This window comes from Panthera tigris, chromosome C1, assembly GCF_018350195.1.
Source record: "Panthera tigris isolate Pti1 chromosome C1, P.tigris_Pti1_mat1.1, whole genome shotgun sequence".
NCBI classification, from domain to species: Eukaryota; Metazoa; Chordata; class Mammalia; order Carnivora; family Felidae; genus Panthera; species Panthera tigris.
In genome coordinates, this window is record NC_056667.1 from 79,182,677 (window position 1) to 79,198,551 (window position 15,875).

General features: G+C 42.5%; 1 protein-coding gene across 5 annotated transcripts in view; it reads right to left on the reverse strand.

Moving 5' to 3' along the window:
- Nucleotides 1-1,259: 1,259 nt before the first annotated feature.
- The window catches only part of ABCA4 (ATP binding cassette subfamily A member 4), a 104,855-nt gene continuing 90,239 nt past the window's right edge, over nt 1,260-15,875 (reverse strand). For 2 of the 5 annotated variants that reach the window (XM_042997929.1, XM_042997927.1), the window contains 7 exons: nt 14,406-14,547; nt 10,388-10,522; nt 9,495-9,598; nt 9,317-9,409; nt 7,316-7,565; nt 6,158-6,244; nt 1,980-2,141 (listed from right to left, as the gene is read on the reverse strand). In XM_042997929.1, coding sequence (XP_042853863.1) covers nt 2,109-2,141; nt 6,158-6,244; nt 7,316-7,565; nt 9,317-9,409; nt 9,495-9,598; nt 10,388-10,522; nt 14,406-14,547 — 844 coding nt within the window. In that variant the 3' untranslated portion in view covers nt 1,980-2,108. The other 3 variants (XM_042997928.1, XM_042997926.1, XM_042997930.1) reach the window with 3 other exon arrangements.

The window sequence follows — 15,875 nt, forward strand, 5'->3', positions numbered from 1 at the left end:
AATGAAGCGTAAACATGCCTGTTCCTCCTGGATTTTTTTCCCCCTGCATGTGTTTTGTAATTGGTATTTTTTAAAAAAGCATGGCATCCCTGTTGGTCTACCTGCCCTTTGCTGCTGTCTTTAGCTTTCAGAGGTATCATTTTCTTGGACCTATTTCTTTTCTGCATATCTTTCCTTGCTGGGTTTTTATAATGTTTAGTTTGGCAAGTAATTATTGAGTGTTTTTTGTGTGTCAGGAGCCGGGGAAAATGACAGAAAAGACAGACATTTCCAGTGGAGAGCTCAGGTGTAGTTGAGACGGGCAGCTAAACTGAGCTTCCCTCCCCAGGCAGGGTGGGATTTCCTCCCATATCTGACTCTTCCCAGTCCTGGACTCCTTCCCCAAACCATCACGACCCAGCACAAATGAGTGATTATGCTCCTCTCCCCACACCTTAGTCTCCTTTGTGATATGGTAGTTGCTGACTTAGATGACAAAACGAAACAGAATGCAAGGGCATGTGGTAAGTATCAACAGCATGCTCTGGGCTTTCCCAAACTATTTTAATTCTAGTTAAAATGGTTTTATGGTTTGGGTCATTGGTAGATTAAAAAAAAAGTCAAAACCAGATTAAGCTATGAGGCTACCAGAGTGGTTTTGTAAATCTGTAGTTTCCTGATAAACATCTATAATGGGTAAAGTGGTGGGCCAGTAACTGTGCGGGATTTAAAGCTGTGTAAGCCCTCTGCTTTCTGCCTCTGGGGAAGCCTAGGAGTCTCGCCGAGGGAAAAAAGGTCACCTCCTCATGTTCACTTTCTTCCACTTGCCCTTCTCAGGAAGAGCTACTGAGTGTCAGCATCTCTCTCCTGCTTTCCTCTGTCACCCCAGGACTTTGGATTACACTGAGTGTTATGTGTGTGGAGCAGCCCTGCTTCAGAAAGTGCTTGAACTAGGAAGCCTGTCTGTGGACCATATAGAGAAGACCGCCTTGGCAAGGCACCGTTTGCTCTCCTAATCCACAAGTCTCTTAAAATGGTTTGGATTAAAAACGATTATGTTCTGATTCTTCGTGAGCTTTTCTGTGAGCAATCGGATGTCCTGTGAACCACTACCCCCTAACATCCCTGCAGAAGATGCACACGTCAGCACTGTGGAAATGGCACAGCACTGTATGAGTGAGGCGTCGACATCTTTAAACAGTTACATATACATACTGGATCTCATATCCAACCGAGGATCCACTCTCACCTGCCCTTGCCTCTTTGTCTCCTGTCCTAATTACACCTATGAGGTAGGCACTCAATAAGCTGGGCAAGCAGACAGGAAACCTAGATTCAGGTAATACCCGGCTGACGATGGATAATGTTTACATGTATTACCAGCTGGGTGTTTTCCTCAAACCCTCTAAAGCAGACTTGCCGTGGAACCTCAAGACCAGTCCATTCACTTCCACCCCAGTGTTGCAGAATCCTGCCGTGACTAGCACTTCTGGGACAACTCTCACAGAAGCTCACACAGCGACAGGAAGCTACGCAGGCACAAAGGAGGTCTAAATATCAGATGACACACACCGGGGAGACGAGTGAATTCAGTCTGTGATAAGCACGTTTGCACTTTATTTTCTCCTTAAAAATCACACACACACACACACACACACACACACACACACAAGCAGATCCATTGAAAACGAGAGTGATATCCAGTCAGTGCCACTAGGAGGGTAGGCTGGGGTTCTACTTCTGCTGGCTGGATGAAAAGGGTTTCACATTTGTTTGCCCGGGTCAGTTTTACCGTCAGGTGTTCCAGGTGAGCAAGTCAGTCTTGGTTTTTCTCTGAAAGAGTCCGCTTTGGAGTCCGCTGCCTGGCCTGCATGTGTTTGTTTCTGCTGCTGAGCTGGTCTGGTCAGATGACCACATGGCAAAGGCTCCCGCATTTCCAGCTGCCCACGGTTTCTTTCCGGCCATAGCGAATGAGTGGTGTGGAGATCAGACCTGTGGAGGAGGTCAGATGGACTCTTGTCATCCTGGATTTTTGAAGAGATGGCACATTGGCTTTTAGATTTTAAAAGTTAAACAGCTGTCAATCAATTGCTGAAGGGAGCTCCGCTGAGGACAGTGGTTCTGTCAGATCACCAACGTACGGGCCATGCTTGTTTCCTTGTCTGCGAAAAGGTTGGACCAGATGACCCCTCAGGTCCCTCTGGCTCTACAGTGTAGACATTACAAAGACTCATGCCATATGTGTGCACATGCTTACCTCTTAGAGGGAAGCTACACCCTCTGTGCAGTTTCCAAAGGCTGTCATGGTATCTTTTGGTTTGTTTTTAGCCTAAAAACGTTACCATGCTCTTCTTGTCTTGAAAACCAAGATCATAACTTAGGTAATTCATGAGGTACAGAATTCCCTTTGTGTAGTTCCTACAGAGGTGGCTCCTGGGAAGCATGAAAATCTGACAGGGGCATGGAAAGGTGGGAGAAATTGAAGCTGGGGTTAGGATAGCAGGCTCCAAATCAAAGTCAGGCATTACGTCCAGCTCCTAGAGAATTGGACACCTTTTTAACTGCAGAGACATGGTGTCTGGTTAGAAGGTAGAGATGAATTCCTATACCAGTTATGGGGAGTGGGTGGGAGTGTCAGTAAGGAGGGGGTTGGATGTAGGCCTACCAAATCTGGACAAAATGTGGTTTATCAATTCTCTGGTTTAAAAATCACACATCCTCTTAAGAAGATGACTAATCTAGTATTAAGGGCTAAGAACATGCTTTGAGGTAGGGCAAAGATCCCAGTCAAGGTTGACAATACTTCAGAAACTAATTGATAAGGTTATGAGTTATACATGGAAACTCTTTAACAATGTGTAAGATTAAGGATCAGACTCACCACCAGAAAAAAAAATCCAATTAAAAAATGGGCAGAGGACCTGAATAGACATTTTTCCAAAGAAGACATACAAATGGCCATCAGACATATGAAAGGATGCTCAACATCACTCAACATCAGGGAAATACAAATCAAAACCACAATGAGATGTCATCTCATACTAGTCAAAATGGCTAGTATCGAAAAGATAAGAAATAACAAGTGTTGGTGAGGATGTGGAGAAAAGGAAACCCTCATGCACTGTTGGTGGGAATACAAATTGGTGCAGCCACTGTGGAAAACACCGTGGAAAACAGAAATACCATATGATCCAGTAATTCCACTTCTGGGTATTTACCCAAAGAAAACAAAAACACTAACTCACAGGGATATATGCACTCCTCTGTTTATTGCAGCATTATTTACAATAGCCAAGATATGGAAGCAGCCCAAGTGTCCACTGAGAGATGAATGGATAAAGATGTGGTATATTGTGGTAAGCATAGCATAAGGTATAGAGAAGTTGAATTATTATGTTGTATACCTGAAACATAACATTGTGTGTCAACTATACTCAAATAAAAAAACTAAAGAAAAAGATGTGACATACACACACACACACACACACACACATACATACATACAATGCAATATAATTCAGCCATAAAAGAATGAAATCTTGCCATTCATGACAACATGGATGGACCTAGAGGCTATGATGCTAACTGAAATAAGACAGAAAGACAGATACCATGTGATTTCACTTGTATGTGTAACCTAAAAATCAAAACAAATAAGTCAGAAACACTCATAAATACAGAGAATAAACTGGCGGTTGCCAGAGGGAGGGGTGGGGGGCATGGATGAAATAGGTAAAGATGATAAAGACGTACAAACTTGCAGTTATAAAATAAATAAGTCATGGGGATGAAAAGTATGGCATAGGGAATACAGTCAATAATATTGTAACAATGTTGTATGGTGACTATCATGAGCATTTGTAATGAATATAATTGCCAAATCACTACAGTTTTACAACATTTTATGTTGTACACCTGAAAGTAATATTGTATGTCAATTACATTTCAGTTAAAAAAAATTGCATACCAAAAAAAAAAAAAAATAAGGGTCAGGAACTCGTCTGAGTTGTTCCTGATTCTGGAAACACATGTGATGGTCACTCAATCATAAACCGTAGTTGACTGATCATCTATCTTCTAGTTTTCTATCAAAACCTTGACCCTTACTTGTTTCCATAAAACAGATTGTGACCCTCTATAAACCTCATCCCAAAAGATATTTTCCAGTACTGAGTACTTTAAGAACTCAAAACATCCTTGATAAGTAGTCACACTGCTCTGAAGATAATGAAATGTTGGTGTGGTCCTTGCTCACAAATTGGGGCTGGGAAGCCACCAGCCTGCTGAATTTCATCAAGCTGTGCTCTCACATTTCTTTGGAGGCAAGTGGTGAATGTTTACTAGAACTTATTGAGAGACATGACCTTTTTCTTGTTTGTAAGAGACATTAAGGGAAATTATTTTAAAGTAGTACAATGTAAACAAGAATGTAGTTACTATTGGTTTCGTGACATTTATTTACATACAATGTTATACAAGAGGATTTTTGCAAACCTTTATAAAGGTAATATATCATTAAGTCAGACTTAGGGTTTAAGCCACAAATTTATTATAAAAATGTGCCAATTTAATAAATGTGTTGCAGTAGGTTTTCTAATATTTGTATACTAAAATGTGGCAAACAAAATAGAAAAATGGTCACATCCAAGAAGAGGGACAATTTTGGAATTAAATGCTGCAGATCACAGACAATCAGCGGCCCCTGCCTGGCCTAGGGATGACCTGGTTTATCCCTTTATACTGGGTGGTGGTGGGGAGACCATTGCCAGTTCTAAGAAATACTTTTGCTGCCCAGTGATGTATTTTAAGTTACAAAAGATATTCATAACTGGAAATGGCGTTCAAAGAATAATTTTCTACAGGTGTAAACATCAAGTATAAGATTTATAAATGAGGAAGAGTGGCCAGAAAATATTAGCAGAACTATCATTACCTGGACAGATGCCTTTATTTAGGCCTTTCTGGGTCCTCTAGGGAGATGGGGTGGGGGCAAGGTTAACCTTGTCAAGTAGCTATTAGATCTCTACTGGTCAAGAGCAAAGGGAAAAATTCATTGCAAGCATGGCCTTGGAAAAGAAGTGTTTCAATCCATGGCAAGATTTGTGTGTTTTTTGCAATTAAGAAGCCTGTGGGAGGAATGAGAATTTTATAGGAAATAAGGTTTTGCACATCTTTACTTACTGTAAAACTGCTTTGATTTTATTCTCCAGGTAAGTTTGGATAGAATGGCTGAATTAATTTGTCCCTTTAAAATCAGGCTTGGGATGCCTGGCTGGCTCAGTCAGTAGAGCATAAGACTCTCAATCTCAGGGTCCTGAGTTCATGCCCCATGTTGGGCATGGACCCTCCTTAAAAAAAAAAAAAAAAAAATTCCCAGGCTTCAGCCAAGGCACTTGGATCCCGGTGCCTCCTGCAGTACTTTGCTCTCTCTCTCTTTCTGGCAACTGGGATGAGGTGGACATGCTCCTTAAATGGACCACCATGCCAGGAGAGGCTCCTGGAAGCACCTAACCCAAAGGTTATCACAGGCCAGGACATACCTTCTGTTGCTTCTTCCTCCACCATCTTGATACATTTTTTAAATTAATTATTTTTTAAGTAATCTCTACACCCAACATAGAGCTCAAACTCACAACCCCAAGGTCAAGAGTAGCATGCTCCACTGACTGAGTCAGCCAGGGGCCCCTTGACATTTTTATAAAGAACAAAGAGCCCTCTTCCCAAAACAGACAATCTTTGCTCTAACCAAATATGTCCACCATTGAAATGGAGTGTCAATTAATTTCCTTCCTTTGAAACTCAAACATATGACCAAAAACATAAATGTCAAGTATCCCAACAACCCAAGCATTTAAATATTCTCTATTTTCCCTGCGTCATATTTCCAAAATCCAAGTTTTTTCATTATAAGCAAAAACATACGGGAAAATTCTTTTCAAAAACACTCTCCCACACCACCCAGATGGCTCCCTGATCACAAAAGGAAACTACACAACCACTGACTGAACAGGCCTTAGCTCAGAACTGGTGGGGAGTGTCAGGGATGTGGTGATGTGGTGTGGGTGGAGTTCTCTGTGGGAGGCGTATCTGGGCCTTGGGGTCCCTCAGGCCCAGTGGACCAGTCCCCAAGCTGAGGATGTGCCTCAAATAGTGAACTAGGAGAGAGTGACAGGAGTACCTTGGCTTGTCGGCTTGCTCCAGCAGCTCGAGGGTGCAAAGGGAGGTCATGAATTTCAGTGTGCTGTTTAGCAAAATTCACAAATACCTAGAAGCAAGAGTAGGAGAGAAAGAGTAGGTAGATGTTTCCAGAAGAATGGTATCTGCCACCCATCACTTCCTTTCTCTTTTCCCAGTTAATATACAGCCCTGCTAGAGCAGCCATGTTCCGCAGGAGAGGTAGCCTAGCCACGAGTGCCCAGGATAGGGCTGGTTTCTTAGAATTCTGAGCTAAGCCAAAGGAATTCCTGAGGGAGGATTCAAAGGCCTCAGGGCAGATTCTCAGCTAGCAACTACCCTCCTAAACCTCTAAAGAAACTGAAAACAAAAAAACAAAAACAAAAGCAGGAGTCTGATCTCTTCTCTCTTCTGTTCTTTATTCATTGTGCACTATGGCTAGGACTCTCTCTCCTGCCTTCATCCACTGGCAAGAAGGTGCTGGGGAGCCAGCTCCTCAAAGGGGAAATGGAGACTTGCCTATTCCCATTGCTTTATTAAACAGTCTTAAGGATGTTTATTTAAAAAAATAGCAACAACAAAACCCTCAGAAACCACGCAAACGTCCAAATGGATGAATGGATAAACAGAACGTGGTATGTACATACAATGGAACATGACTCAGCCTTTAAAAGAAGGCTGACACGTACTACAACATGGATGAACTGGAGGACATGATGTTAAGTGAAATAAACTAGAGGCCAAAGGACAACTGTACGGTTCCACTTACACGAGGCAGGTGGAGTAGTCAACAGAAAGTAGAACGTGGTTAACAGAGAATTCACTGAATTGAACACTTTGAATGGGTGCATTTGAATGTATGTAAATTAAGCATCAGTAAAATTGATTTGAAAAGATAACAAAAGCTACCACCACAAGGCAGGAAGGATGAAATAAAGTCATAGTATAGTGGGAAAGGATGATGTCAAGTCAGTGAAATTTGCTTGTATTTCTAACATATTTCTAACATATTGTTAGAAAACAATTTCTGATCTACCAAGCTTTACTCTAATGGACAGAGGAACCAGAGTGTTAAAAATCAGGCATGCCGTGCTCCCTATCATGTGGCTTCCAGCCCAGCCTGTGCATCAGTTCTGTACATGGTACCCCTCAGGCAACTTGCCTGGTCCAGTGTGGTCTGCGTAACTGAGTACTCCTCGATGAGCAGGCTGTCCTTGTGGGAGATGAGCAGCCGGAAGATCCGGGCCAGGGAGGAGGAGGAGACCTGGAACTGGAGCATGTTGTAGTGTCTCTCCCTCTGCACGCTGCCTGGGAAATTCCCCTGGAAGAACTGCTCCACTGGATTCAGGTCCGGAAGCAAGTCTTCCTTTGGGGATTTGATTTTCATTGTGACAATGTAGCCATCTCCAAACCTACGGGATACACGTGGCGGCATGGCACAGGCATGTTAGTGGCTGGATCTAAGACAATTCCAAAATAAGGAATAGATACATCAAAAATACTGGGGATTAAAGGCCCATACAACAGACCTTGTGTGTATGTTTAAAACTAATAGAAAAAAAAAAAATGACAGTTCCTGGAGAAATAGATTGATACTAGTTTTTAGAGGTCTAAATGTCTGTGCGGTGAAGTAAGTCACCAGAGCTGTGACACAGATGTTCCTTGCTCCCTTCCCTCCCACATCCCTGCTGAAGTCAAAGTGGTTTGAGCCCCTTGGGGAGATCACAACCTACACATGAAGGAATATGGGGCTAGTATGTACTCAGTGATAGAAATGCTGCCTGGTCCTTCTAAGGGATCTCCAGGAGGGAACAGAGACTTAGGAAGGCAGCACTTCCCTGTGGAAGCTTCCAGAAAAAATGAAGCTGCTAGGGTCAGAACTATCAGTGCTTCTCTCTTCCCCTCACCAGGTGAACTGGTCACCCACATATGAAAAAAGACTGGTCCACCAGGGAGTGCGGCTAGCTGGCTTCCCTACATGCTCATGTCAGGGTATACTGTGTCAGTTCTAATTTATTTCAATGCTCCCTCCATGACCAAGGGTTGTTCCCCTCTACAATAAAATACCTTTCCATTCAGCTCCAGAAAACTGACGGTCTCTCTACATTGGAAACATTCCCCTCTCACCTGTTCTCCCATGAGGACAGTGAGGAGTGAGAGGGAAAGGGGTAGGGAATCCATCGTGTCTTCTGCATTTGGGCCCAGGAAGCTATGACACGGGTCTGGTGGCTTCATATGCTGATGTCTCCCTAGATATTTGTGCAGTGACCTAGCTGTCATTGCTCAAGGGGCCAAACACCCAAAAGCAGCGAATCTACTAGACCTTGCTGTCAATGGCTTATCTGCCCTGATGCATATGAAGGATGATGTGTCCTGTGCAACAGTCCCAGGGGTACATCAAAACTAAGCCTCTTGGCCTACATAAGGTAGGTTATGTACTGTTCTTTTACCAACTAGCACACTGACTTTTATATTCTGGGCTCTTACAAAGTGTTTGTTAAATAAATGAGTGGTAACTATAAATCTACCCTTCCTAGTTTTTAAAGCATATCAGAATGCAAGGAAGCATGGCATTATTATCATAATCTTATTTTAACTGATTGTTGGCTTTGGCACACAAACTATTATTCATAATGCATTATATCTAGTAGTTTACAATTTGTAGGGACAGGGTAATCCTACTGAAGATTATTGGCGTTGTTAGTTTGTCATATACTACATTGTTACTTCTCAAACCCCAAAGCATACATGTGTCAGAAAGGAAAACTGATTCCCAGGCCATTTGGTCCCCTAACCATCCCTATGTTGGTCATGGACTCTTATTCAATTGATCATGAGTGCTGGATCCATGGGGATAAGTGGTGGGATAATGAGGCAGTGGTAGTGACCCTCCCTCATCTCAGCCAGGCTCTGTATGCCCCAATCAGATCCCCATCTGGAGACTCAGGGAACCCTCAACCACAGGCAATTAGCCCAACACAGACAAGTTTCTTTCAGCACAGCAGCTTTCTCTGTTGCTGTGGAACAAGGACCATACCATACCTCTGACTGTGGGATAAAGGCAGCAGGACCCTCCCAAGTGTCAGCAGAGAGCACAGGGCCTGGCTGACTCCCCTCTACTCCCAAGAAAGGTAACAAAGGCAATCCGCTAGCATATCCTTACTTGTACTTGAGGTGCTGAATGGTGCCCAGACACTGAAAGGTGCCTTTTACCATGATGGCCAGCCGGGTACACAGAGCCTCACATTCTTCCATGCTGTGGGGCAGGAGAGAGGAAGTAAGAAGTAGGGAGGACTCCTGTCTGCCTAACTGCTCCATCCCAGCCCCTGGGAATCTCTTGCCTGTGGGATGTGAGGACCACAGCTCTCCCTTCTCTGATGATGCTCACGATGATGTTCCACAACATGCGGCGTGCCTGGGGATCCATGCCTGTGGTGGGCTCATCCTGTGGGGAGACAGAGAGGGCAGTGAGCTAGGCTTCGAGCCAGCCTCTCCTGGTTATTGCACCCTGCTTGGTTGACTCTCTCTGAGCAGCTGTGCTCTCTGCTCTCTGGCACACAATGGGCAAAGTGCCTCCCCAGTGGGCAAGACTTGGGGAATCTAGGCCTTGGATATGGAAGACAGAAGATGAACCAGGAGAATAAAGAGAAATTATGATACCCATTGGCCCATTTCAGCCCATGAATGGGTTAAAGTTGATTAAGGCAATGGGAGAATGATATTAAAAATAAAAAAAAGCAACAACCCTACACATACATTTACAAGGAGGCAGAGAGATAGCCCAGGTGACTTTTATGAGTCACCTTCCAGTCCTGAGACTCCTGCCCTCATAAACCCCAGACCACATGGGCACAAGGGCCTTCAGTCTGGTACAGATCCAGTGAGAATCACATGACCCTTTGATCTAGGCCAATGCTCCTGCCTACTTTGTATCCCAAACAGACCTCCTCAGTAGTAATTCCTGACCGGAGGGACTGAACTTCCCTGCTGTAAGCCTGTGGGCCCACAAGAGAGTTCCCAGGGACTCACAGTAAGAATATGTTGTGACTCCAGTTTCCCCCAAGAGTTGTGAATCAAACACTGGGTTGATTTGTTCAAAACAAGCAGTATAGGAAACCGTCTAGATGAAAAGAGACCATAGCAGTTTCTAAGTCTACTGCCCCAAACACAGAGATACAGCACTTATTTTAAGCCCTTGGGCTCATCTGTCCCTGCAGGTCCTGGTGGTCCTTACCAGCAGCACCAGAGGCGGGCAGCCTATCAGTGCAATGGCTGTGGAGAGTTTCCGCTTATTGCCTCCACTATAGGTGCCAACCAGGCGGTCTGCATAAAGAGACAGGCCCAGGCTCTGAATACTCCAGTTTGTCACCTAGGGAAGAGAAAGAGATCCCATTTGGAAAAGATATACAATCAAACACATCAAACCTCCACCAATTCAAAGTCTTGGGCTCCCAGATCTCACACCTTCAGGATAGACCCAGCTAGGCTGAAACAAGGCCACCTGCTGGCTCATGTGGTGGTTCATGGGCTTCAGGAGCCAGATGTCTCCCTTCCACACTGTGCCTGACATCACAGTGTGGCTTGGTGTAGCCCCCTGAGAAATGACCTTCAGCCTTGTGAAGAGCAAGACTATGCTTCTCACCCAGTGTCCCAGACTATGGCTAGAGTGGAAGACTCCTAGGGTCTCAGACCTGTTGCTTCCATCCTTCAACCGGGTCACACTTGAAGTCTCATGCATCTAATATATACTTATTGAGCAACTACTATGAGTCAGGCACTGGAGAATAATGGTGAACACAGCCATTGTTGTTGTACTCACAGGGTGGAGGATGACACATAATCAAAATAAACAGAAAAACGACAGGTTGTAATAGGGCTTTGAGGAAAATCAACAGGAAAAAATGATTAAGAAAACAGTGTGAGAGTGTGTGTGTATGAATGTGCACAGGAAGAAAACTAGACAAGTCTTTGGAGACAAGGCCACCATGCTTCTGCCTTCTGTGCTTATAACTCTGCCTGGAATGTTCTTCCCCCAGATATCCACGTGACTCCCTCTGTCACCTCTTTTAGGTCTTCACTAAGAGGTCACTTCCTCTGTAATGCTTGCCCTGGGCCACCCTACTTAAAAGTGTAATTCCTCCCCCCAACAATTCTTTCCTACTTTATTTTTCCCTTACCGGCTTTTCACTTTCAAATGTACTGTGTATTTTATTTACTTATCTATTATCTGTCCCACTAGAATGTAAGTTTCACTTTTTAACTTATTTGGAATAGTTTCCAACTTATAGAAATGTTTAAAAATAAGAATAATACAAAAACACTCATAAACACTTTACTCTCTTTTCTTTCCTCTTTCCCTCTCTTACACACACACACACACACACACACACACACACACACACACGCACACACGATTTTTTCAGAGCCATTTAAGGTAGTTACATATCGTGGCCCTTTACTCCTAAATACTTCAGTGTCTACTTCCTAAGAAGAGGAATACTCTTACATAACCTCAGTATAGTTATCAATGTCAGTAAATTTAACATTGTTATGATATTTTCATTTGATCTACCCTTCATAGTCTGGTTCTGTCAACTGGCCCAATAGTGTCCTTCATGGCATTATTCTCTTTTCAGTATAGGATACAATCTAGTGTCCATTACTCAGTCACTCTGTCTACTTAGCTCTTGTGGTCAGAACATTTCCATAGCCTTTGTCTTTTAGACTTTGATACTTTTGAAGGGTACAGCCCCTATATATATATATTTTAATAGAATGTTCCTTTAGAGTTTGTCTGGTATTTTCTCATGATAATATTCAGGTTACACATTCCCAATCAGAATATTATGGAGGTGAAGCTGTGTCCTTCCCAGAGTATCACCTCTAGGGGTAGAAATGTCCAGGTGCCCCTCACAGGGGATGTTGATTTTGAACACCCAATTAAGGTGTTGTGTAATTTCTCCATTGTGAAATTATTATGCTTCCCCCTCACAACCAATAAACAATCTGTGGAGATACTTTTAAGATATACAAATATCTTCCTTCTCAAAAAAGTTTCCCCTAGATTTAGCAGCCATTGATGATTCTTGTACAGTCCAATCTTTATTATGATCACTGCAAAATGATTTTTCCAACTCTAGAATTTCTTCCACACTAACCAGTTGGCTCTAAGCATTTGAGTGTAGGCAGAAACCATCCCCTTTTCTCTTGTTTATCTATTTAACAGTATGGAGTTATGAATTCCCATGGCTCTCCCAATGTTTTATAATTTGTCATGGTATTTAATTATTTTGACTCTCAAATTGTACCATATTTGGCTATTGGGAGCCCCTTTGAGATGGTTCCTATGTGCTATGACATGGTTCTTTTTTTTTTTTTTTTTTTTTAAGCACTTTACTTTCTGGTATAATAAGATGTTCCAAGCTCATTTTATACCTACATTTTCCCAGCCCTGGAATTTGTCATTTGTCTGAGGAGTTATGGTTCCTGTTATTGGGGAATGAGATTAGACACCAAAATTTGGGCTTTAAGTTGTACTCACTGCTACTAGAGTATTTCTGCTTCTTGGCCCTTTCAGAGGACAGATATAAACATACACAAACATGCACATGTGTATGTATACACATTTATATGCATATGTGCAATATACACAAGCCCATATGCATGCATGCACAAACACATGCATATCAATATTTCATGAGTTCACAGAGATATTTTAATTCCAATCCAACCCCACAGGGTTCTTTCTTGCTTTCCCCCTTTCCATATTTGTAGGTCTTTTCTTACACAGCGAGAACTCTGGCTTCAAACAACATTAACACATGTATTCATTTACTTAATCCAGTAACACATCTAAAAATGTTTCAGAATTGCTTTGCTCATGACACCATAAAAAAACAAATCAACTAAAAGGAGCTTGGAATTTGTTTGTAGTTCTTTCCCTCTGCTCTGCCTGCCCAAGGCTGAGGAAATATAGTCAGATACTGTGCCCTCAGTTATTTGTAGTTCTTTTCCTCCCTTTCTGTATGGTTATGATACTTACTTCAAATAAAATTGGATTAATTTGTTTCTATTTGCTTTCAGAGTCAGAATTTTCTTTTTGTTTTTATTTTTACCCCCTTCCCATTTTTATTAATTTAGTTTTATTTTATTAATACATAGAACACTAACATGCTTCCAAGAGTCAAAACCATACAAAAAGATATCCTGAGAGAAGTGTTATTCCCTCCCATTTCCATTTTACCCCATTTCCCTATTGTTAGTTACCAAATTCATTGTGTTTTAGGCCTATCATTCCTATATTTGTATTTGTAAAGCTAAGCAGACATATGTCTGCTTTCTTGGTTTTCCTACTTTCTTACATTAAAAAGTAGCATCCTACAGCCCATTGTAATAGTGTCTTAATGTATGGAGTTGACAAATCACTGCTATACACCTGAAACTAATATAATATTGTATGTCAACTATACTTCAATAGAAAATAGTGGGAGAAAAAAAGTAGAATTCTACATGTGCTCTTTTACCCTTTGCTTTTTTCACTTAAAAATATCTCTTGGGGGGCACCTGGGTGTTTCTGTCGGTTGAGCGTCTGACTTTGGCTCAGGTCATGATCTCACGGGCTGTGAGTTCGAGCCCCGTGTCAGGCTCTGGGCTGACAGCTCAGAGCCTGGAGCCTGCTTTGGAGTCTGTGTCTCCCTCTCCCTCTGCCCCTCCCCCACTTGCACTCTGTCTCTCTCTCAAAATAATAAATACATATTAAAAAATTTTTAAAAATATCTCTTGGAAATAACTGCATTATCAGTTCACAGAGATTTTCTCTCTCTGTGCATGCATGTGTGTATGTGTGTAACAGCTGCATAAGATGTATTCAACCAATCTCCTATGCCTGAATGTTTAGGTAATTTCTAATGTTTTAATTTTTTGTGATTACTAGTATAATGAATAACTTTGTGCATATGCATTTTGCGCTGTGGGAGGTATATATCTGGGGTAAGCTCCCAGAAGTGGGATTGCTGAATCAAAGGGTAAATGCATGTATTATTTTGTTAGATATGAAGGCAGGGATTTTCTTGTTTTGTTTACTGCCATACCCCCATTTTCTATAACAGTATTTGGCACATAGTAGACACACAGTAAGCATTTGTTGAATGGATAGCATGCTCTAACTTTCCCACATCTAAATAAATGCACTCTCACGAAACAGGTTTAGGGTTTACCAAACTTCTGAGTAGCCACAAGAAACCATTTTTTACCCTTTCGATTTCATCTGCTGGTACGCCTCGAAGACGGGCATAAAGATAAAGATGTTCTCGCCCTGTGAGCAGGTCATCGACTGCATCAAACTGAGGACAGTAGCCCATACTTTGATGGACATCAGATATATTGGTTAAAATACTGCAAGAAGAAAAGGCAATTAGCAAGTTTCCTTCATAGAGGGGGTGACCAGAGAACTGGGGCTGGAGAGCTTCCGCCTGTGAGATAAGCAAGCTACCTCTTCTGCTTTGCTTCAGAAATGTGCGCAACATTTACAAATCAAAGCAGAAGCCCTTTGGTTAGAAACTGATGAACTCTGGAATTCTGAGCTTTGAATCCAATAGATCTTTTCAAGTTTCTCTGTCTAGGATAAACTGAATATCTCTTACCCAAAATTAGCTTTACTTTTGGAGTGGATCACCTCACATGTGGGTTTAAAGACAAAGGGAAGATCAAGTGTTAGAAAACGTCAGTGATTTTTGATCCCTTTCAAACATTTGGGCAATACAGAAGATGCATGCTTCTGAAAGGAAGTAAACTTGATCTATCTTTGTCTATTGGCAGATATACAGTAAGCGAAAGAGGAACCAGTCAGATCACTACCCAGAGCCAGACACTGGCAGGGAGCAGAGAGGAAGTGAATTGAGTTCTATTAACTCCCTTTGACTGATATATTCTCCCTCAGTAGAAAATACACTATCTTGATGAAAACAAACTGTCCATAGACTGGTCCAATCTCTCCCTGCTTCCCTTGTAGCTTAGGGTCTATGAACAAAAGATACAGGCAAGGGGCGCCTGGGTGGCTCAAGTCGGTTAAGCGCCCGACTTCGGCTCGGGTCATGATCTCGCCGTTTCTGAGTTTGAGCCCTGTGTTGGGCTCTATGCTGACAGCCTGGAGCCTGCTTCGGATTCTGTGTCCCTCTCTCTCTGCTCCTCCCCCACTCATACTCTGTCTCTCTCACAAATAAATAAACATTTTTTTAAAATTAAAAAAAAAAAAGATACAGGCAATATGATGGGAGAGGCACCATGTAGTCCCCCACTATAACAAAAAGTACTTCAGGCATGGCTGGGCCAATTAAAACCACCCAGGAAAGCAAGGACAGTACTTTGCCAAATTCATGGGAGCTGCCCTCCCAGAGAAACCCAATCTTGCATCTTAAATCCAAAGTTGTGTTCCAGTTTCCATTTCATCTAGCTTCCCTCTTGTAAGTATCAGGCTGTGTCTTACTTGGGCTGTCATTTGATGTCTTATGGTAAATCCTATTACATCCTCCTGCCTGCTGTCCCTTAGCCCCTCAAGATTCCTTTTGTTACAACTGTCAAGTTATTTGCTTGGTTGCAGGCTAAGCTGCATCTACAGATGTGACAGATTAAGCCATGGCCTGGTTGCACCCTGCTTGTTTGTTTGCTCTAAACCCAACAGGGATGGCGGAGAAGGCTGGGGAACCAAATTCATCCTGTCTGAG